Here is a 25,080-nt window from a genome sequence, read left to right on the forward strand (position 1 = left end):
TAGAGTTTGTAAAAAGTGTGTCTACTTTGGTAAGTTTTATTATTGTAATTATTTCTTGCCTTTGGCATAATTACAACTAAAGTCTTCAAAATTTTCATTAGGCAGTAATATTGTTTTAGGTATTACTTGATACGTATATTAGTTACATATTTTGTCACCATCGGAATTTATTGAGAAATAATAAAAAAAAAATATAGGGAAACTGATCTAGTGTAATGTTAATTAAGCTACTAAATATGTTAAAATTATTATGTCAAGTTATTGGATGAATTGGATACTACTTCTGAATCCATATTCAAAATCCACGAGGGGTAATGGCGCATAAAAATTTCATTTGTGGTTATTAGCTGTTACCCCAGCGACCGTTCAAAGCGAAGGCTATATTTTGACCAGCTTTCAGTCCATGTGGAGGCATGCTGGAGTAAATACTGCGTTTGAATTTTATTGTAAATGTAATGTCACAATTTATGATTATAAGTTGGAAATTACGGTGCTTTCTAATTGTGATTATAACTTATGTATTTTGATATCTGATATATTAATCTGATAACGGTTAGTGTTGTGTATTGCAATTATATTACTAAAAAAGTGTAAAAAATAGGGGTGCGGAGGTAATAGAACTTAAAGATCATGACTCAGAGCATCTTGAACTCGGACAAATTTCACAGCAGTGGTCGATCTGTTAGTGAAGAGAAACTAATGGTAATTTTTTTTTTCGAATAGTTTTCGGATATGTACCAATTTACAATATGTATCTTAAGCCAGTACTTTACACTATCACGTATAATTCTATGAAATAATTACCTTGAAATAAATTTGATTGTTTGAGCTTTAATATTTTGTATTGAATTACTATATAATAAATAATACTGGATAAGTACCTAGTCGGGACGGTACGTATCTGCATAGAGAATGGTCAGTGGCTGAAGTCGGTCAAAAGAGGCCACAAACCTAAGCAATGACCATATGTGCGGTGTGACCATTATGGATATTAATCTTATGTACCTTTTTTCAACTTGATTCATGACATTTAAATGCACGGTGCATTGTTTGTTGCATTCAGTCAACGTTTATGAAATGCAGTAAAGTCATAAAATTTGAAGGGTAATTGCTTGCGTTTCTTATTTTGAACTGACATTACAATTATTTGTTTAAAAAAACTTTGTTCAATTATCTTTGCGTATTAAGAATTTATTTTCGTTGAAAATTTTAATTGGTTTCGATTTAAATGTAAGGTTTAGGTATATATAAATCCAGCTATAGCTAACAACATGATATTGCTGAAATTTTTAAATTATGAATACTCATCTAAAATTTAAATGTAATTTATATCAAACTTGTTCAGTTATTGTAGATACACCAAATCCAAATATTTTAGGAAATCAATACAAACACAAATACTAAACTGTAAAAAATACATAAAAAAGTTTAAAAATAATTTCTAAAATGGAGGAACTTTTTAGAGTTGGTTAAGAAATAATGTTTGTTTTCAATTTGAAGTTGACTGTGTTTTTGAATTATTTTATATCACTAGCTACAGTAGTGTCACGGCTAAGATATTAAATAATGAATATTATTTCCTTCCGCACTTTAATTAAAGTATTATTTATTAATAAGTAATCTCATATGCCTAGGTGGCGGTGCGAGTACGACCGCTACGCGGTGATGAAGGTCCCCGTATCGTCCACGTGGTCAGCGATAAGGTGACCGTCTTATTTATACTAACATTTATAATTTATATAATATGCAATTAGTAATTATTTTATAGTAAAACATGATTTAACATTAACTTTTCACGTGTTTAATTTGTGGTCGGCGTTGAGATGAAAACATCGTGAAATATGCATATGTAGGGTGAAATGCATGCGTGTCAATTTAACCAAAGTAGAGCAGCGTGGTGAAATAAGCTCTAAATATTATCTTTATGAGGAGAAGTTATCTAAATGGGGCCACGGTAGTGATCCAGCCAAGGAAATATTGTCCCGAACCACTTTGTCGTTTTTTGAACCCTTATAACTTGGGTTTCGAACCATAGTTGCATAGTCCTTATAAGTATTTTGATTTTATTAAAATAAAAATCCTGATTTGGTCACTGACTCACTGATGAGCACCAAAATTCTTAGGCTATTTTTAATGATCTAGAAAAATGCTATGTGGTACGTACGCGATTACTCTACAAGGCCTATCTCAAACTCAACAAAGTCAAAACATGGGGCATGACCGTTCATTTTTTACAAAACTGTTCTATAACAAATAACAATAAAGTAATAATAAAGTGGATACATTTTTCACCTAACGCAGTGAATGTAGTGAATAAACCAAGCTACATATTTTAATTAAATTGTAGAGTCTGAGAAGTTAGACCCTGTAGAATTAGAAATTTGATTCTACACGAGACTGATAACTTTTTGACAATGCGAGCCAGGTGGCATTGATTCATTTTGGAAACATTATACATGAAAATATTTTGGTGGGATTATATATACACGAAATTCATTTTATTTTTCTCATTTAATAAAATATGTAAAGAAATCCTTCTAAACAATGCCATTCACTTACTTAATTCGTCGATAAACACAGATGCTAGTACTAGAAGAAGAGGCTGATGTGCGCCGTGATGTGCTACGACAGCGTCGCGTCAACGACAAACATTACGTTTACGACCGAGTCTTTGGAGAGGATAGTACACAAGTATGTTTATATCATATTTGTTACTATATACATATATTTAGTATTTTATAAAACCCATCGCGCAGTTAATTGGCACAATAACTGAATTAGAGTATGAAATAAAAAATAGCCAAACGCAGAAATTGTATGAACACTTTCGCTGAAACTGAATGCTAATATTTAAATTTGTATATTTTTTAATGTGGCATTTAAGCGGACAGTCAATTAGGCCGTCTGATAGTAAGTGGTAACAACGCCCAAAATCATGGTCACTTTAAGAATTAAATTGTATCTATTCTTTACATCCATACTATGCCACCGATATTGGAATACATGTTGTAATGTTTCTTGTGCCAAAGTTGTTACACTGACTGATTCACTTTTCAAACTGGAATAAAGCAATCCTAAGGACTAGCGGTAGAATGTATGATGATGGACCTAACCCGACAGGCTTACACAAAGCGCTTATAATACTATCACTAAGCGTATATTAATCTTATTTTATGTAAACAGTGTTTTAATATTAAATCTATCTTTTAAAAGGAGGATGTTTACGAAGTCATATGTGCACCTCTGGTTGGTGATACCCTTAAAGGCATAGCAGGAGCAATTTTTGCCTATGGAGCAACAGGAGCTGGGAAAACACACACGATGAGCGGTCTCATGTCCAGAGCCCTTAATCATCTCTTTACGTCCATTTCGGAAAGCGATGACCCCGATTCTTACGATGTGAGTTTTATTATTATTTAATTTTGACATAGATTGTTTTCAATAGCAATTTTGTTTGTTATAGATTAGATATACAGGTTTTAACAGCGACTTTTCATGATATCGTTACCGAAATATGCAATTTAAAAGTTTTTCTAAAGAACAAACAGTTTTTATATTAATAAATGATATTAGGAAAAAGATTTGATTCATTAACATCGAATGAATGAAGTCCCATTGTTTCGTTCGTTTAATAGTTTCCAGCTATATCGTTAGCAACAACAACACCGAGTTCAAGCAATTTTTAGCGATCCCTCCTCCCATAACAAAAAGATTCTAGGACACCACATCTATGGTCCAAGGGTTGATCATCGGTGAGGTACCCCTTACACGTGGCGACCAAATTGTTTGAACTCCTAAGACGGCCCTGATTGTTACCAATAGTCTTATAAATTCGATTCATGACAATTTTTTATATTATGTTTATAAATTAATTTAAGGGTGGACTACAGTAGTAGGGAATTTAGTACCTTAGCATTTATAACCTAAAGCTATATTTAGTTTATTAATTGACTGGATATTGATTCCGTTACAACATTCGGTTATACCTACTGCTTATCTATACATATAATAAAAAAAGTGTCTGTTTGTAGTGCATATGTATGTCTACACGGTACACACACCAAAATAACATTTTTTACAATTATTGTCCGTATGTCTGTCTGTCTGTTTGTTCCGGCTAATCTTTGGAACGGTTGGACCGATTTTGACGGGACTTTCACTGGCAGATAACTGATATTATGAGGAGTAACTTAGGCTACAATAATATTTTTTTTTGTTAAATTCAAACGTGCACAAGGTCGCGGGCTTAGCTAGTTTTAAAATATAAAGTATATCCCTAACTATTTTGTGTATAAAGTTGTACCCAATTGTATTAAAAATAGTAGTAGTAAATAGTTAAAATGTTCCTACTTACCTAACCTAACCCTTCCTTATAAAACCCTCCAGCCATTATTGAAAACCGCATGAAAATCCGTGTAGCAGTTTGGGGTTTATTGCAAACATACATACAGACAGATGCTGCCGAGGGGGACTTTGTTTTATAATATGTAGTCAAAACAAACATAACATACTTATAAACACAATTTTTTTTGTTTATTATTATTTTTACATATTTATAATTACATAGGCATTTCGTTTACTACCTCATTTCAAACATTTCATAGGCTCTAGATTTCCAATAGTTTAAAACTATACGAAAAATATCAACTGTGTTACATTTTACAGTTACACATCTTACGATTAATATATAACTCATAAGAGACACTTTTTAATATACGTAATTTTCGCACGTTGTCATTATTTGCAAAGCGAGGTCGTTCTACTCCGTGCCACTGTTATTAATACTACGGTAGCCTCGAGTCGGCCTTTTAACTCTACACATATGATTTTTCTTTTTAATTATTTCTTTGTTATCTATTTTATAAATATTGCATAATTATATAAATAAAAAAATATATATAACCTAGTCCTTGTAGAGAGCGGACAAATATGCAATATTAAAAGTAAATTTTGATGAATTTCATTAGTTTTTTGATGTTTAGTGAAGCTACAGTACCTACATAATTTTATTATTTATAGTTTAAATTTTTGCCGATTACTGCCGATTTACACAACAAATAGAAATAGCTCCCTATCGCGCCATTCGACGCTATTCGTCGCTATAGATTCACGCGTCAGAGAAAGCAAGTGCATGTAAATCGACGCGTCAAATTGACAAATATATTAGGTCATGGGATATTACAAGTTATTACGTTTGTGCAAAGATCATATTCGCGTGAGAAATAAATATTGATAATTTGGGATAGCGTACTTAATTCGGATTTGATCGGTTTTACGAATTTTGCCGATGCGACATCTAAGTTGTGTATATATATACTATATATATATACTATAAGTAACTAGAAACGGATTTTCAAATTCATGATGGAAATTCATTTCTAATTATACAAATATGGAAGTCGGTTATTAGCTTAACGTTAATGAGTAAAAATAGTAGTTTTGAGGACAAAAATTTTAGACATTTGTAAATCAGTGTTTAGGCAGTTGTTTTTAATAAAGAAGGTCGCAAAAGGTCCTTAATGCGCTTTTGAAAACCCATACAAATATTCTTACAAAATTCTAAAACTCATTTTCAGAAATTAAGGATGCAAGTTCATTTCCATTAGAAATATTCTCTTTAAGAAACCGAGGTAAAAATAGGGTATAGTTATTGCAGGTCATCTAATAGGTACTTAAGAAATTACATTGAAAATGCAGTTATTGTTTCTGATTGGATTAGATACATTATTACCACTTATATAGCATCAATTGTAAAAGCGTCTGTTACACAATATTAATGTCGTTTTATGTAAATCATAAAATGCCGAGCCTTGAACGCCCGGAAATACTAACATCGCTACTTCATAAGTGTTTACGATATAATATTACCCTATATTACCTCATTTTTAATACTGGGGTTGTTCTTTCATGAAATATGTTTATTTAAAAAAAAATTAACACTGCCTTGTTTCTCTTTACGAGTATTGTATGAATGTATGTTGTGGGAATTCTCAAGAACAATTCTCCTAATTCTACTTTGTTTTACACTGGAACAATTTACAAAGCTACATTATTCCTGATTGAAATTCAAATGAAAATGCTACTATTGAGTTAGTTAAGCTCTTTTCTAATTTCGATATTCTATAATTTTAAACAGTTGTTAAAAAAAACAATGTAATAAAATTATAATTTTATATATATTCCATAACCCATCTAAAGTGTTAATCGATACATGTAATACAAACTATAAGCTTCGATGTACTGATTCATATCGCTTAGTGTGTTTTGTTAGCTATGTTCGGGTAACAACCCTCTTAACAGCCGTTCCATCCACAGGTTCAAGGTCATTGCCACAGGTTACCCTTGTGATTGACACATGAAAGTACATAAATAAGTTAAAGCGTGACACCGTGACGTTACGTGACTTGTACGCCTTATACTGATATTCATTAAAACCTTAAAGATACAAATAATTAATATATATCAGTACATAAGTATATCGTTGAAAAGCTAATACGACCGTAAGCATATTAATATTAAAATTTAGTATTTGATTCAATTATGTTCTAGTTAACAGATATGTCATTAATGCGCAAAAAGTGAAGTCTAGAAAACGTCCTAATTGGGGTGTTTGCCTTTAGTCGTTTTCATCATAATTATGCCAATAATACGTTATAATACATCATAATTACGTAGTAAACATCTAGTTATCCCTTTTACTTATTGTTTTTATCAAGCTATCCTTTTTACTTGTAACGAAATGTAAAATAAACGGTCCCCGGCGTGGCACACGCTTTTCTGTTGTTTAGTATGGGTATAACATATCTGTTTATTAGAATATCATTGATTTGATTTGAAATTAAAAATGATGGATAAATAAGTTTTTGTGTTAAATCTCTATCTGGCAGATATGAATAGAACCAGCCAATAATCACGATATTTCGAAACAGAATAAAATTAATAATAGTAATAAGGGCAAGCAATATTTATGGTAAATCATTTTATTAGTTGCTCATTCGTATAATGAATTTTGATACGTGGTCTATATTTAGCTATTCTACTAACCATTGCCATGTCCACCATCGCCATTTTTAGGATACATTTAGTTTTTAATTTTAATTGAGTATTTTATAAAGCAACTTCAATGGAATTAGCGACTTTTAGTTGTTTTCTTCATAAACCTCCATACAATTACAGAAAAATAAATTGTTGTGTTTAAAAATAAATCTATTAATATAGTAAAATTGGAGTGTTTGTTTTTATTTTATTACATTTAAATAACCGCTTTTTATAAAAGCCAATGTATGCATACACGGTGTCTGTCTGTTTGCCTGTCTGTTACGGTTAATGTCTGGAACGGCTGGACCGTTTATGACGGGACTTTCACTGACAGAAAGCTGATTTAATTTACGTAACTTAGACTACTACAATAACTTTTTTGTTTAATTAAATAAATACAAAGGAGTACGACGTAGTCGCGGGCACGGCTAGTATTAGTATAAAAGCATTAGTCACTAAATCATGTTGATAAAACTAGAGTTGCCATATTTTGTCAGAGTCACAATTTAGAAAGTAATGAGTTGTTATTTCCAGTAATAATTTGATAAGCTGTTTCATGAAATTATACGTCATTGCTTTTAAACGGTTCGCTTATAGTTAATTCTATAATAATAACTATTAACACTTATGTAATTGTAATGCCCGCAAAATATATTATTTTTGTATAACAACAATATGCTTCTTATTATATTTATTTTATGAAACATTATTTTATAATTTTTACCTATTTATTTTTGACGTCATAAAGGCTAAACAGAGTCAGGAGGCTACGTTAAATATTCAGGGCCATTTTCTTCACACGAGCTAGTCCATTTATGTTTAACACGAACGATGAAGTAGGTAGGTACTATGAATAACATTTTCTTTGAGATTAAATAACAAAAAGGTTGATTTTAGATTTGTTTCAAATTACAATTTTTTATTTTTAAAAATAATTAATATACGCGATTCATCCGTTATAATTAGTTTTATTTAAATGTACAATTTTTTATTGATAATACCCTCCAGCCCTTAGTTGACTATGTTACTTTAGCTTTTTTTAACTTTGTCTAGTATATAGTGTGATTAAGCGCAATATTTTCAACCAGTTCCTCGAAAATTCCAAAGGGTTGGAAAAATACAATATTTTTAAATTTTTATCGTTTTAAAACATTAATTTAATAAAGGCTTGTTTTAAAAAGCTTTTATAAACTTGATAATTCATTGTGATTTAATTTAAGCATTTCTTTTAATTCATAATTCATTGTTGCGTTTGTTAATTACTTAAAATACCATGTTCCAAACTTTTAATAATAGACGTTTTTCTCTTACGTTTTTATACTCTGATTTTGTTTCATAGAAAGTCAAGGTCAATGATTACCTATAAAATTAGATATAATTTAAATAATAAGTGTCTAATTTAAAAAAGAAAGTCACATTTTTATCCAATATTGTCCCGAATAAGACATAAAACTATTTCGGCTGTAAATTTGGGCAAACAAAGCACGGTAGTCTTACGTGCTTAATTCGTGTTTATAATTCATCTCGTGCTCCTTGACGAAGGAAAACAACGAGAGGTAAACATGCACGTGTTGGATTAAATGTGTCCATATCGACCAATGAAAAAAAGAATCAAACTTTATCCTTAAGTGGTGGGTATAATTATCCTTGACCTTGCTCGATTGGCTGTAGCCGATAAATATACTGCGCAGAAAACTCACTCATATTCTTCGTCCTGTAGTGAGCAGAGATGGCCCAGTATTTAGAAAGCGTGCATCTTAACCGATGATTGCGGGTTCAAACCCGGGCAAGCACCGCTGATTCATGTGTTTAATTTGTCTTTATAATTCATATCGTGCGGTGAAGGAAAACATCGTAAGGAAACCTGCATGTGTCAAATTTCATAGAAATTCTGCCACATATGTATTCCACCAACCCGCATTGGAACAGCGTGGTGGAATATGTTCTAAACCTTCTCCTTAAAGGGAGAGGAATGGGAATTTACAGGCTGTTGTTGTTGTTGTATTCTTCGTCCCATGGCCGTAGGCAGGCGGGGGTTTTGGGGGTTCAAACCCCCCCCCGAAATTTTTTCGATAACCGCTATCGTATAATCCAAAAAATATTTTGCGCTAATTAAATAAACAAAACGTAAGTATTTTTCGGTTTCTTCAGAAAATTAAGCCGTTTGGTCTAGATACGACAATAAATCTAAAAAAAATGAATCATTTTACCCACTAAGAAGACCCTGAAAGGAAAGTTAACTTAAGTAAAGTTGACTTGGACAGGGACTTCTTCGTGTCTACCTACCTACTTTAATACGAATTCGTTCATGTTCGACTACGAGTTTCAACCAGCGTTCTTTCTGATCATTTTATTTCATTTCCTTCTTTTTATACATATTTTTAAAGCTAAGAAAACGGTTATGTTTTAAAAATAATCTGTAAGCCAAATTTTGAAAAAATCAAAAAAATATTGAAGTAATTTCGTTTTTCGTCTCGCATTTTTAATTTGGACCGATAATGATTGTTTAAATATTGACAAATATCCAGTGTTTAATCGTTTTTCTTAAAAAAAAGAAAAAAATTGATTTTAATTGATACCTTTTTATTGAATAAATTTTTGAAGTTGCATTTTTGACAAATTTTGAAAAAAGCTAAAAAAACGTGATAACTCAAAAATGGTAAATTTTTGTACCATGCATATGGGGGTTAAAATTATTGCAAATAGTCACCCCTATCACCTCGTAACGGATATACGTCGAATTACCAATAACCCTGAATATTTTATTGAGAATATTCATACTATATTATTAAAAAACGGATAGTCAGCGCTCTTTACCGAATACTCGCTGACTACGGAAGCAGCCGAACTCCTGGAAGTCTACTTTGGTGCATCCTGTCCCTAAAAAGAGCAACCGCCCAGACCCGTCAAATTATAGGCCAATAGCCATCACCTCTTTGTTTTGTTTCCGTTGGGATCGTTCAGCCAGTGGTCTTCTGGAGTACCTTAGTTATAGATGGGCGGAAGCAGTTGAGAGCAAACGGAAAGCATTGGCGGATATTCTGGACATAGCGAAGGCATTCGATAGCGTATGGCACAAAGCACTTCTTTCGAAGCTTCCTTCCTAAGGGCTTCCCTGGAAATTATGCAATTGGATCACCAGCTTTTTGGCAGATCGGAACATTAAAGTCGTTATATGGTGCATGCTCTGATTTAAAATTCGTTAATGCCTATGTTGCATAAAGCTGCGTTCTATTACCCACTCTGTTTCTTCTGCATATCGGTGACTTTTTGCAAATCTGTAACATTCACTGCTGACAGACGACAGTACTGTAGACAACTCATACACCGGCCGGGCTAATATTTCTCGGGAAAACGTCGGAGAAAAGCGGAACAAACCTGTGTCTGAAATCGAGTCTTCATTAAAAAAAGTCTCGAACTGGGGCCGACGAAACATAGTTCATATATGATTGCTATTTTGCTTTTAAAATATCTGCTGGCGGGGAAGTACTCTCCCTTAGCAGTCCCTTAGGCTCACTTAGTAGTTTCGGATCCCCCGGCTAAAATTAGTCCACTTCAACCCCAAAAAGAGGCAAGTTTGCTCGTTAGCCGCTAAAAAAAACACCATTTATCGTATCTCCGCGATTTGAGAAAATTTCGATAGCCGCCACAGGTAGTATCGGAATACTGGGCGTTGATATTTCGAACATCGTTCAGTTCCGCGGTCAAAGGAAGGCAAAGCCAAATTGGCTTCCAAAAAGCTCGACGTGCTCAGCAAGGCGAGACAGTATTTCACGTCGGCACATCGCCTAAAACTTTACGAGGTGCAAATTCGGCCACACATGGAGTACTGCTCTCACCTCTTGGCGGGTGCACCCCAGTACCAGCTCCTTCCATTTGACCGAACCCAACGCAGAGCGACTCGAATTATCGACGATCAAGCCCTTTTCGACCTGCTTGATCTGCTTTGCGTAGAGATGTTAGAACGCTCTGCATCTTATACCGAATATTTCACGGAAAATGTTCGTACGCATTGTTCGGAATAATTCCGGCTGCTGAATTTCACCTTCGGACATCTTGTCAAAATTCAAAGTTTCACCCGTACCACCTTAATGTTCAAAAACCCACAGCAACACGATTTTTAAGACATTTGCACAACCACTCTGTTGAACCAGCTTTCGTCGAAACTTATTCCGAACTGATACGACTACGGAACCTTAAAAAAAAGAGCGTACTCCTTCCTTAAAGGCCGGTAACGCACCTGCAGCACCTGCCCCACAGATGTCCATGGGCGATGGTAATCACTTTCCATCAGGTGAGCCTCATGCTCGTTTGCCCCCTATAACCTAAAATAAGTCGTCGGTTGTATTTTAAATAAATGTGTATAAATTAGGTATAATTTTAATATATTTATGCTTATTATAGAATAAAACTGTTTTTTTTTCCTGGAGCACAAACCCCCCCCGAAATGAATTCCTGGCTACGGCCCTGCGTTCGTCCTGTATTTATGGAGAAGTGAATCACATCCATCCAGCAGATCTCATCCTTCACCTTTTGAAGGGTTAGAGACGGTACCATTATTTTTAGTGGATATTCTGGAACTCGTTTGCTGGGGAGTCCCACATAAACATCCCCTGGCCCCAGCGACATCATGGAGATGGTGTAAATGCATTTTTTCTCGAATAAGCACACCAAATAGCGCGTATTCAGAACGTATTTTTAGGATGGTCACGAGTTTGAACAACGATATTCTTCCAGATTCATTTATTAGCACTATTTTCACATTCATTTTTTCCACTATTTCATGTTTTACAATACATCCCGTATTTTATATCTAAATTTAGCTTCTCATTCTCATTATTTCCAAATCAATAATATAAATATCACCAAACATTGCCGTCGCATTCGATTTCTTGAAATTCTCTTTCTTACCAGCCAGTATCAGACAATCGGCCAGTATTCATCGTGAACAATTAAAATATTACATTACAACATATTCTAAAAATAGTCAATCGACATATTATTAACTAAATTATTCTAATAAATTATAATTATACAATTTATAACAAAAATAACTCTAACAGTATAAATATGTTTAACAATATATTTGGCATAAATAAACCGACGATTTCTTTGCTATTGTTTCACTTAATATTCCAATGGAAAAAAGAATATTTTACATATTTATTTCTATTACTTCTATTTTTATACAGACATTCTGTGACGCATTTTTATTTTTTTATTTTGTAAAACGAAATCAAAGTAATGAAGCCATTTCACGTTTTTCCACGCCTTAAGAGAGTAGAGACGAGCTGTAGGACATTTACCGCCCATTACTTTACTTTCAAGGTTATAGTTTTACGATAATTGTGTGTAGTTTATAAGTTAGAAGTCGTTAATATTTAATCTAACATGTTTGGCAGGTCTAATGGCTATATAAGCTTTTCAATATTTCAACGGCTAAGAATATAATAGTAGAGTAATCATTCATTTGAGGTATACCTGTCACACATGATTGAGAGAATAATTCAAATTCTATAGCCATAAAGGCTATAGATTCTAAACACAGAACGCTTATTTAAATTTTACACGAAGGGTTGGTATTGTACAAGCCCTCATGGGTTGGAACCACCTACTTATCAGTTATTCTAGTGACAAATGTCAATAGTTTGTAATAATATATTGCGGTTTAAAAGGTGAGCTGGTGTTATTACAGGGTCAATGAATATAAAATCATTTCCCATAGAGTTGACTGTATAAAAATGGTGTATTTTTTCAAGCATAATTTTATTTCTCATAGAAATAAAAATGCTAATGCATGTTGTACAGTTAATATCTTATTACTTACACGCTGTTAACGAATATCATTTCATCCTTAATACTTTTTCACACTTTAGTTTTAACGATTGATCATCAGTGTCCCTCGTCTAGTAATCGAATTTGTGGTCATCTCTTTTCAGTTGACCCTAAGTGTAATTAGTCGTAGGGTTTGCACGCAATGGCAATCAATTAATGATTGCTCTTTATGGTATAGGTTTGATAGCAATGTACTTTATTGCACTCGAAATAATAAAATATTTACAGAGGTACACCATAATTGCATAGTGCATAGTTGCATTAGGTGTAACACACCTAATGCAACTATGCACATTCCGACAGCCTTGCGACGGCTAAAATATCGATCTCTTCCAGACAACATTTGGGAAAAGGAAACATAGTAAAAAAGGAAATATGTAGGTAATGTAGGAAAAGAAAATAAATAAATAAAATTAACAGTTCCTTATGATTTAAAATATAGTGATATACAGTTACTTACTTACCAGGATCATAATTTTGAAAAAAGTAAAGGTGGCAGAATTTATACGATAACTATCATTTTTCATTAAATTTATTCATTTATAGTTTTTCATGATATATATCCGTCCCATTTTCACGAACAGCATATGTCTATAAACAAATTATAGACCCATGCAAATAAATATTGTAGAACAAACTTAAAAGGTTTTGTTGTCTACTTCCGGCTAAGAAAATTGAAATTACTTTCTTATTATACATACGTACTACACTTATAACTTTGTCTCTTGTGTGACATTGTTCTTTGATGAAATTTGCATTAAAATCCATTAAGTAGCTAAAAAGATTTGATGAGAGAGACGGCAGAAAGCGACTCTATTTATACTATGTATGTGGATATTCTTGCAGGAAATCAACATTTGGTATCTTTATTTCCAATTTTGAGAAAATGAAAATTCGTAGTACATTTTTATTTTAATGATTTGTAAATTATTGAAAAAAGGTATCTAAACTGACTTTTTTATTTTGGCTTAAAAATTCATACAAAGTTTTTGATATGGAACATGGACGTTGAAAGCACTATTAGTAATTGATTGTTGTGATGTTATCTTGATATTAGAAGTGCTTTTGATTAGATTATTTGATATTAGTTTTTTGTACTTTTACGTGTGGATAGTCTAAGCTATAACAACAACAGCCTGTAAATTCCCACTGCTGGGCTAAAGGTCTCCTCTCCCTTTGAGGAGAAGGTTTGGAACATATTCCACCACGCTGTTCCAATGCGGGTTGGTGGAATACACATGTGGCAGAATTTCTATGAAATTTGTCACATGCGGGTTTCCTCACGATGTTTTCCTTCACCGCTGAGCACGAGATGAATTATAAAGACAAATTAAGCACATGAATCAGCGGTGCTTGCCTGGGTTTGAACCCGCCATCATCGGTTAAGATGCACGCGTTCTAACCACTGGGCCATCTCGACTCTAATCTCATCTTGAAGCTAAAATATGTGTATTATTTATCATATAAATTTATAGTTTTTATAAATGTTCAATGCAAAAAAAATTACGCTATTATCTTTATAAGAAATAATGGAGTGAAAGAAATGGTCAACGTGCTCTGATACCACTCGCTAACTTTACTTTATAGTGGTTGTGGGCGGCATAATTTCTATCTGATAAGGTTTTGCAGGTTTACGCCACAGTTCAAAACTACACCGCATTATTAAATAACCAACTGCAGATTCCTTCAACTGTATTAAGTAATTTTGTAATGTTATTTCATAATTAGAAATTTAAACCATAACATGCTTCAGTGTTTATTGGAATTAAATAAATAATTCTTTTATGAATATGTGCATGTTTTAAATAGTAATTGAAATATAAAATCTAATTAAAAATCTTTTCTTCTCAACTTATATTTTTCAAAAGAAAATAATAAAAATTTATTATAAACCTTAGACCTTAAGACCTCTAGCTAAAAATTGAACTGACAATACAGACATGCTCCATTGATATTTCAAAGACAAGGCTAGTGCGATCATTAGTCATCGGTCTTTAGTCAACATTTTTATGCCTGCGAGCCACCATACAAGCCATTCACATATTGATTTACCTTTTTTAATGTAGCTGAAGCAAACATTAATTTAAGGTAGAAAAAATGGGATTCCTTGAATTATAAACATTTGTCGTAAGTGTATTCACACATTTGTTTACGAGGAAATATGTTTGAACGTATTCTGTTTATTTTTTATTTTTTTATACACAGAGACAATCATGTCATATAAAAAGTGTATGTTTATAAGTGTGTGCATATACTATGCAATATACATATATCTTTTTTATTAAAAATATTCTATGGATATCAAATTATACATCCCTTTGTCAAAGAACTTTTACATGATGAGTTCATTCGAGATAGAATATTTTTAATGTTAAAGTTTTTTAATGTAATTTATATTGAAAGGGCTTTGTTTATCAGGACACAGTTATTGATGACATTTACTCTTCTAGTTTTTTATATTGTATTTTATACGTTAAATATTTTACATTACTTTAATTAAACTGAGGCACGATAGTTTAACTGCTTTCTTATAGATGCTTTAAGTACCAATTTTTATTTTTTTCATCAAAAACATTAAAAATGTACAATAATAACCCTCATGAACTTTGTTCAACCATCGTAACAAGTTGATTAGTAATTTTTAAAAACCGCACTTTGACCTTGTACTCATTCCAATAAAATAATGAATTCTTGTATGGAAATTAACAGCAAGCACACCTCCGTCTTCAGAAAAGAAGGGTGAGGGAGAGCGGGTGATGTAATAATTAATGGCGGTGGCATTTAATTTTAATCGAATTTATCATAAATGTGAAATAATAAACAATAACTTAATGAACCAAGGCCATGAACATTTTTTGGTCTTTATGTGAAATCAATATAAATCTATTACGAATAAAAATACACTCGTATAAAACATACATGTGAAGCTATTTAAAGATGTGCAATTGCGATTCTAATATTGTTACCGAATATTATATTTTCAGGTAAAACTATCCTACATCGAGATCTATAATGAAAATATTCGCGATTTATTAAATCCCAGCGCGGGACCACTTGAGTTACGAGACGAAGGTGGCAGCGGACCGCCTGTTGTTGCAGGATTAAGCGAGGTAAGAGCTGAATTAATTCATGAGAGATTTCATTTAATATGTGAGTGTAATAGGGCCTCTATAGGCCTCTTTTTAAAATACACACGAAGGTACGCTTTACTGGCAATGTAATCGAGTAATAAATTATTCCAGGCTGATTGCCTTATCTTTATCAATACTTATACAAATTACCAAACTTTCATTTATTTCCGTTTTTTTTAGAAACTGTCTAATCAATAAGAAAAATGTCCAGGTAGTGAGAAGAGTTGACTACTAAGTAATAGTAAAGTGATAATAAACTTGGCCTGTTTGTTTCAGTTATTTTGTAGTGTGACACTTATACATATCTTGAGTCTAGACATAAGCAATCTAATACTTGTACATTCAAATAAAAGTGATATATAAGCACTAATGTTAAAAAATAGATAAATGTGCTATCTAATGATTCTGGGTATTGGATAAATGATAGATAGCGTGATGTGAGTAATAGCGTGTTGTAGAATATTTGTGCATCGTGTAAATTACGATCACGTCATACACAGTGATTGGATTATTTTCTAAAACAATTTTACTGTGTGTTGATAAACAACTTTTTAGCCGACTGCCCTAGAATCGGCTTCTGTGTATCAAGAGAGTATTTTTTGCTACCTCAACTATAACCAATCTTTAAAGTGCATTAAGTCTAAGAAAACTCATATATAAGGCGTCAAATGGGATTTCTTTCATACCATAAGAAATTGAAGTATGGTATTATAAGTATGTCAACAGTTTTTCGTTTTAAATTAATTTGATAAATTTAAGATCTAAAATGTGTGATCAATGGGGTCACCATTACATATTAACGATTTAAATCCAATTTTGTAGGTAATATATCTTTAAATTAAAAAATTTAAATTGCGTACTAAAGTCACTCAATTTAAGCATAGATTCAAGTTGCCTATAATACAGGTAGATTGTGTCGGATTTGTGGCCAAGATAAATATTATGTTTATAATTGTGTTCGTTCGAATGTGTTACGTTAAAATAAAATAAAACAATTACTCTGATTGTGCTCTAATACAAATACCTAAATACTTTAAAAAAATGAAATAAGGCAGTTTTGGACATTATACATAACAATCTAAAAGTAAAAAATTCCTTTGAATTACCCAGGTTCGGGCTCTTGATGCATCTCACGTTGCTGAACTACTGGCCAGAGGTGATCGTTCGAGAACAGCGGAACCAACTTACGCAAATCAGCATTCGTCGAGAGGACATGCTTTACTTAGGTAGGCATCGGAGTAAAGCTCTAACTTTTCAAATAAAAATGTTTAATGTCTATTGCACGTACCTATGTATATTCTGGCTTATTCCTTTAGGTGACTAGTTGATCTTTATCGCTGTTATGCATCATCTTGTTGTAGTTGGAGATCTCAATGTCTGCAACCTTATTATGTATTTTGTTTAAATATTTTCTACCTGATAGGAGCCAGATGATGATGTAAAATATAAATGCCTCTCTAATTGTTCTCATTCATTTGTTTTATTAGCGTATCGGTGAGCAAAACCGTGTCAAATGGTATTCAACGTGGGCGGTTGTTCCTCATCGATCTAGCGGGATCCGAGCGTGCTGGCTTAAGAGCGCGACGTCTTGAGGGCGCTCACATCAATCGGTCACTGCTCGCACTTGGCAACTGTATTATGGCGCTATCTGGTGGTGCCAGGTAATATTACTTAAATAGAAAACTCTTTAGGTTTGTATAGTTGTAAGTTTTTTGATTAAGCACCTTAGGATTTAGGCAAGCGAAATTAATTTCTCATAAAGTTAACATCGAGGTCGAGATTGGATCATATTTTATTAATCTACATTAATGTTATAAATGTGAAAGTAACTCGTCTATCTGTCGCTATTTCACGACCAAACCGTTGAACCGAATGTGATGAAATTTGTTACGAAACAAACTTCAATTCTAAGAAAGTACATAATACGCTACCATTTTTGCCTAACATATGACAAGCAACATTCTAAAACGCGATCGACGCCGCGGTAGAACACTAGTTCTAAATATTTATTAACTTAGGAGTGGATTTGTGTTTCATTGCGCTTTAAGATATGATGAGAGTATAACTAGATATAAGCTTTTCATTGTCATTAATTAATATATATTTTATGATCTTGCTTCGTGCAATCCTAAATTTAAAATAAAACTTCAGCTTTAGCTCAAGGTGACGTTATATTAATATCATTGTTAGATACGTAAATTACCGAGACTCAAAGCTGACGCGGTTACTCCGCGAAGTGCTGGGCGGGCGCTGTCGCACGGCTATGGTGGCGCACGTGTCCCCCGCAGCAACGCACCGCGACACCACGCGCTCCACGCTGCACTATGCACAGCGCGCCTCTGCGATCACCAACAAGGTTCATTAACTTTTCAACCGACTTCAAAAAGGAAGAGGTTATCAATTCGTCTGTATTTTTTTTTTTTTTTTTTTATGTTTGTTACCTCATAACTTTTTACTGGGTGGACCGATTTTGATAATTTGCATTATGTATGTGCGCGACAAATAGGTGAATACCTCAAAATTGGTTGGCACCATTTTGATGATTCTTTTTTTATTATAAAGGATATACTTTAAGGGTACTTTGGTGAAAGTTTGGTAAGGTTCTGAGCATAGGATCAGCCAACCTATACTATATCTATCAAAAAACAATACGAGAATACTTTAAGAAATATGTTTCTTACAAATTACCTTTTATACGATATTTTACTGGGTCAATCAAGAGGCTCGTATCGCTTCTTTCTTTTGATTGTTGAAGCGTGTGCTCGTGGCTGACACCGGCTCCAAATATAGCAATAATTATAACTACATTATATAATCGTAAATCGACTTATAAGTAGTCTAATATTTTTCATTTCATTTTACCTAGGAGGACTCTCAAAAATATGTTAAATATGCAATTATTTTTATTACTTTTTAGTGCATTTTTATTTGTTTTAAAATAGTGTTTTGTTTGAAGTCGGTTTTTCTTTTTGTTAAAATTTTATTTTATAAAATACAAGTATATAATGGTTTTTAGTTTTTTTTTAGGTTTATAAATTTATTAACATAAGAATTAACAACATTAAATGCTTAAATATACATATATACAAATATGAACGAAAACTAGTTACTGTATAAATCTTGACCGCGTGGAATGGTGGCAAGAATGCTAGCAGCATTTCCCCGTTGAATCGCAATTCCGATCCTCTGGGCAAAAAACGAACCAGCCCTCCTGCCTCCTGTCCTGTCCTGTCCGGTGGTTTTTAGTAGGTTCAGTGTGCTAATTTCAATGTATAACTAAGAGTTGATACTCGTGCTCGACGATGAAATAAAACGTCGTACGGAAAAATGCATGATTCGAATAAAGTTTTGCCAATGTGGTATCCATGAAGTAGCGTAATGAAAACCTCCTTTGAAATTCAAAATACGCAAGGTTTTTGGTTGCTCATATATCTCCTGTCCCAAGATACCGCTATTAAGACAAGAATGGCAGTTTCTTTTGTTTTTGTAAATATTTGAGTCATAACACTATACTTATATTCACTTTAGAAATGTTATATTTTATAAATTGTAAACAAATGATTTTCAGGTTGAACGTGAACTTATTGAAACTCCGATGCATTTGTCACAATATCGTAATGTTATTCATGAGCTGAGGGATGAAATAGCACGACTTAAAACCAAGATGAAAGATGATCGTTCAAAGTAGGTTCTGGTACAATTATTAAAGTTGTTTCATAAATAATTACTTTTTTAATTATTCATTTAAAATTAATCCTTGATGATAGAAGTAGAGATGAACAACAGAAAATCAACGAAGTTTTATCTAAAGAAGAATCCGAAGAGAAATCAGCGCATTTAAAATCTCTTCGCGAATCGATCGTGTCTACGTTCAAGCAGCAGATGAGATTGAGGAGGCGGTTAATGGAGCTGGACAGTCACTTGTTGGGACTCGCGCTCGACGCGGAGAGACAGCACGCAGCCATCTCACACTGGGAGGCTCGTTTCAATAGACTCTATAAGCCCATTAGTTTCACTGGCTCAAGACTAAGTACGCAGCAAAGTTATAGGTATCTATGCGTTGTATTATATAGTATCAAACCATAAAAAAATAAAATATTTTAGAAAACTCTGTCTGGGTAAAATATCTTTAGTTTCGAAAGAGCATCTGTTGACATATACATAAGAATATTTATTATAAAAAAAATCATTATTAATTTAAATAAATTCGTTAGTTACCTTGGAAATTTAATATAGGTAACTTTTTACTTACAACTTATTATGACTAGTCGAGTAATACAATTATATATTAGCTGTACAATAACCTATAATAGATAAAGTTTTGATCTGTTAACCGATTATAATTTTGCGTTATCAATATCCCAGAGGAGGCACAGGCGCTTCGAGCACCGCTAGCGGCGGAAGCGGCTCTGAGCGCGCTGAGGCGGAGGTGGCCGTGGAGCAGGCGTGGGCCGAGCTGGCGGCCGTCGAGCGCGAGCAGGAGACCGCACGCTCAGAGCGGCTGCGCATCGAGCGGCAGCTGGAGCAGGTGCGCCTGCGCGGTGCACAGCTCGAACAGGTGAGGCGAGCGACGAATGATTCCCACACTACTCGAGGTACAAAAAAACTTTAAATACTGCAATAAAACACGATCACTGTTATACCACCAATAAGAAGTAATTATTCTCCATTTTTTCAACAACAACAACAACAACAACAGCAGCCTGTAAATTCCCACTGCTGGGCTAAAGGCCTCCTCTCCCTTTGAGGAGAAGGTTTGGAACATATTCCACCACGCTGTTCCAATGCGGGTTGGTGGAATACACATGTGGCAGAATTTCTATGAAATTTGTCACATACAGGTTTCCTCACGATGTTTTCCTTCACCGCTGAGCACGAGATGAATTATAAAGACAAATTAAGCACATGAATCAGCGGTGCTTGCCTGGGTTTGAACCCGCAATCATCGGTTAAGATGCACGCGTTCTAACCACTGGGCCATCTCTGCTCTGCCGTGCATAACGATGGTCAGTAATCTTGGTGCAGGAGCTGCCGGCGCACATTGAGAGCGGTCCAGAGCGGGAGGTGCTGTCGCTGGTGTGTCGCGTGCACGAGCTGGAGGCGGACAAGCTGGCGCTGCAGGGCGAGCGCGCGGCGCGGGCGCACGAACTGCGCAGGCGCGACCTCGCGCTGCAGCGACGGGACGCGCAGCGGCGACTCACTGACGAAATCATCACGAGGCAGAGACGCGCGCTCGAAGGTCTATTAACGCGCTTTAATACTTCATCGGGATGTGATATACGTGACACTAACTGATTTCAAATAAATCAAAAAAATATATAACAATCTCATATACAAATATATTTGTATACTGTTTTTTTTTCAAAAGCATCTAAATAAGTTTACATTTACGTCCAGAGGATTAAAACTTTATCTTTGACATGGAAATAATATAAAGTAAATTACAACTTCAAGTAACTAAAATTCTGCATTTATTACATGCATAGCATAAACAAGCTGGATACGTGGTTTCTCCCGTTTGGAATGCTTAAACGCTTCGTTTTTTAAATCCTTGATTCAAAATTACTCCTCATAGGATGAAATACGTAGCATAGTCTTAACGTAACAAATTTTATCAAAATCGATCCAGTAGTGAAGCCTTGACCGACCGACAACACAGTTACTTTCGCATTTATATTGGTCGAGATTATTATTATTATTTTATTTATTTCTCCCCATCCATTTTCTCGTTCATGTCTTTTTGTTGGCGTTTTATGATACCGTTACGTTCTGATTATATTTTAATACTTTATATTTTTAATTGGAATTAGATTAACATAGTTATTATTATTTACAGAATATGGCATCGGTGTCCAGCAAGACTTAGCTCAACTCTACGAATTATATCAACAAGAAATTCATGCGTCTACTTACACCGACAGTAATGATTATTACACTCCATATCGTTTACCACCTATTTCATTGAGGTAAATTTATGAAAAATAAAAAAATATGTATATTTTTAACGCAAACACAATACAAATAACATGTTGTGATCTATTTAACGTTAGTTTATCAACTGAGTTTCCAAGAAATTCAATATGTTTTTAAGGAAATAGCAAGATTACATGCGAAGAGAATGGGATAGTTCTTTTAAGGAAAAAAATGATTTTCTTGGGGACCTTTCCTATTAGGAGAGGTTATAGAAATATTAAGATTTTCCCGATACCTTATGCAAAAAGTTATTGTACGGGCCATAAATTTATGGAATGGTCTTTCTCGGAAACTTAAATTCCCCTTTAAAAATGTAATTAGCTTTCACTTTATAATATGGTATTATATTTATTGTGTACATACTATATATCCTGTATACTATATATTCTAGACTATATCTATTTTTTAAGGTTGATTATAGCGCTTATATTGTTTTGAAAGAATTTCAAAACTTAAACATAATACTAATTACTGAAAAGAATTTACATCAGTGATTTGGATGGAGTAAGACCTCAAACAGGTCTCGGGCTCTATGTATATTATCATTTATTTTTAACATTCAGCGAGCTCAGTGACATACTATATAATAAGTGTTATTTATTAGTGTTTAATTCAGAAATCCGGCTAAGCTACAAAACAACTGAAAAGTAACAGAAAGATCTTTTTCATCAGGCAGGAGTAGTGATATAACAATTGCATGCATACATTATCTTGTAGCGTACATTGGAATGGATGGTGCATATTTCTAATAACGAAATTGTGTACATTATCATGTATCATGAGTCGAGATGGGCCAGTGGTTAGAACGCGAGCATCTTAACCGATGATTGCGGGTTCAAACCCAGGCAAGCACCGCTGATTCATGTGCTTAATTTGTCTTTATAATTCATCTCGTGCTCAGCGGTGAAGGAAAACATCGTGAGGAAACCTGCATGTGACAAATTTCATAGAAATTCTGCCACATGTGTATTTCACTAACCCGCATTGGAACAGCGTGGTGGAATATGTTCCATACCTTCTCCTCAAAGGGAGAGGAGGCCTTTAGCCCAGCAGTGGGAATTTACAGGCTGTTGTTGTATCGTGTAGCATGTCCGAGTTGGCGTGGTCGGAGAGCTCGAGCGGGTCCGGCCGCGGCTCCAGCTCGGGCTCAGGGGGCGACCGCCGGCTGCCCCAACTCGCGCCCACGCCGCGCCCGCGGACGAGATATAGGTCAGTTATTTTAACAAACAAACCTCTTACAATCCAACACTAGTTGAGAAGAGAACATAATAAATATATATAGTACGACACAACTTAGATGTCGCATCGGCAAAATTCGTAAAACCGATTACATCCGAATTGAGTACACTGTACCAAATTATCAATATTTATTTCTCATGCGAATATGATCTTTGCACAAACGTAATAACTTGTTATATCATATGACCTGATATATTCGTCAATTTGACGCGTCGATTTAAATGCACTTGCTTTCTCTGACGCTTGAATCTATAGCGACGAATAGCGTCGAATGGCGCGATAGGAAACTATTTCTATTGGTTGTGTAAATCGGCAGTAATCGGTTTTAATTTCATTCCATTGCATTTTCCGATGCTACATCTAATTTGTGTCCTACTGTATACTATACATAGATACTTCTGAATACATGATGACAATAATAATAATAATAAATTATAAGTGTAGGTCATTTTCCAAATGTTCTTAACAGAAAATGTATTCGGAAGGAACTAATGTTATAATGATATTAATGAATAAATGCAGCATAATCGGCAATTACTTGTTAAACTGAAAATTAGGATGCAAAGACTACTAATTCTAAAGTTTTATACTTATGAATTTTGTCAACTACTGCACTAGAAGTTGACTAGATTCTGGGTGCAGTGAATCCCAAATCGTACTATTAAAAATAATTGATCCAGCGCTTGATTTCGAAGAGTATGTTGTATGTTAATAATAAAAAGGGGTTGTGTTGTTGTTGTTGTTGGGATAGAAAGTGGTCCTTGTGTTTGTATACAACTTATGTACTGGCTTGTATCTCTTCTACATGTAGTCAAGCAAGCGCAACCACCCTCAAGCGTTACTCGAGCGACGACAGTTTGGTGATCACCGCCCCGCGCGCGAGCGACCGCGCCGCGCCTTGAACTGCAAGCACGTAAATCTAACTAAGGCTTCTCGTATCATTGGTGTGGCAACTAAGACTTGTAATGTTCAAATAGGCCACGGTTTGAAGCTGGATTTTCTCATCCTTGTGTATGAACGATGAAATCCATTGTTTTCTATAAACCGGTAAATGATATAACCGAATTAGCCCTAAATTGCATCGTATTTTTCCTAGTTTAGGAAAGTGTTGTTTGTGACAATTAGAGACCATGCATGTAGAGTTTTGAGTCTTCACCTACTTGAGTTTGCATATTGCTGTACAGAAAGGCGACTTTTGATCAAACTTTAGAAACTTTAAATTAACTTACATAAATTAAATCAAATGTTATATAGAAGAATAATAGTTTATTGTAATAAATGATTGTGTTGTGGTGTTAAAGCTTGTTTCTGTTACGTTAATAAAAATACTGCGAGAAAAGTATTTGTTTTATTTTATATTTAAATAAAAAGGAAAATAAAAACTGAGATTTAGATCACTTTTATTTTACTGTAATTGTAACATTGTTTAGGTATAAATATTATTTATTAACCACTAAACTGGTAACTTAATTTCAAATAATCTCTTTCAAATCTAACTAATCTTTCAATATACATATTTAACATCTAATCTAACATAAAACAAATGTTAAATTATATTTCTAAGCACTGTATGTAATAATTCAATACAATTTAATTAAATACACTCTTTATCAAATGCAACTTTTACAACATATACATATTTTTAATATAAATATAATAAATACCTATTCTAAGTAAGATGACTATCTTTTACTCGAAGAGTTTCAATAAACTCAACAACTGTATAAAATAAGATTTTTAATTAACATGGTTAATTTTATTATTAAAGTTATTAATTTCGGGATATTTACCATATTTTTTATTTTTGTTCGGTGCAGCTCGATATTTCGACATTATCTATGAATGTCTTGTTCACGAGTCTCGT

General features: G+C 33.7%; 1 protein-coding gene across 1 annotated transcript; it reads left to right on the forward strand.

Annotated features, from left to right (window-relative positions):
• Positions 1 to 228: 228 nt before the first annotated feature.
• On the forward strand, positions 229 to 24,405 carry LOC124529623 (kinesin-like protein KIF19). Its single transcript, XM_047103435.1, has 15 exons — positions 229 to 702; positions 1,635 to 1,703; positions 2,581 to 2,691; positions 3,214 to 3,399; positions 15,858 to 15,983; positions 17,115 to 17,230; positions 17,492 to 17,665; positions 18,195 to 18,360; positions 19,573 to 19,688; positions 19,772 to 20,053; positions 20,370 to 20,562; positions 21,030 to 21,243; positions 21,841 to 21,970; positions 23,064 to 23,186; positions 24,028 to 24,405. The coding sequence occupies exons 1-15, from the start codon at positions 631 to 633 to the stop codon at positions 24,116 to 24,118; spliced, it is 2,169 nt and encodes a 722-aa protein (XP_046959391.1). The 5' UTR covers positions 229 to 630; the 3' UTR covers positions 24,119 to 24,405.
• The last annotated feature ends 675 nt before the right edge of the window (positions 24,406 to 25,080 follow it).

Source organism: Vanessa cardui, chromosome 5 (assembly GCF_905220365.1).
Source record: "Vanessa cardui chromosome 5, ilVanCard2.1, whole genome shotgun sequence".
Lineage (NCBI taxonomy): Eukaryota > Metazoa > Arthropoda > Insecta > Lepidoptera > Nymphalidae > Vanessa > Vanessa cardui.

Coding starts and splice junctions, on each gene's coding strand:
- LOC124529623 (XM_047103435.1), top strand. CDS start 631: ATGACTCAGAGCATCTTGAACTCGGACAAATTTCACAGCAGTGGTCGA. Junction 17,231..17,491: donor AGAGGACATGCTTTACTTAG/GTAGGCATCGGA, acceptor TTGTTTTATTAG/CGTATCGGTGAGCAAAACCG. Junction 19,689..19,771: donor ATGAAAGATGATCGTTCAAA/GTAGGTTCTGGT, acceptor CCTTGATGATAG/AAGTAGAGATGAACAACAGA.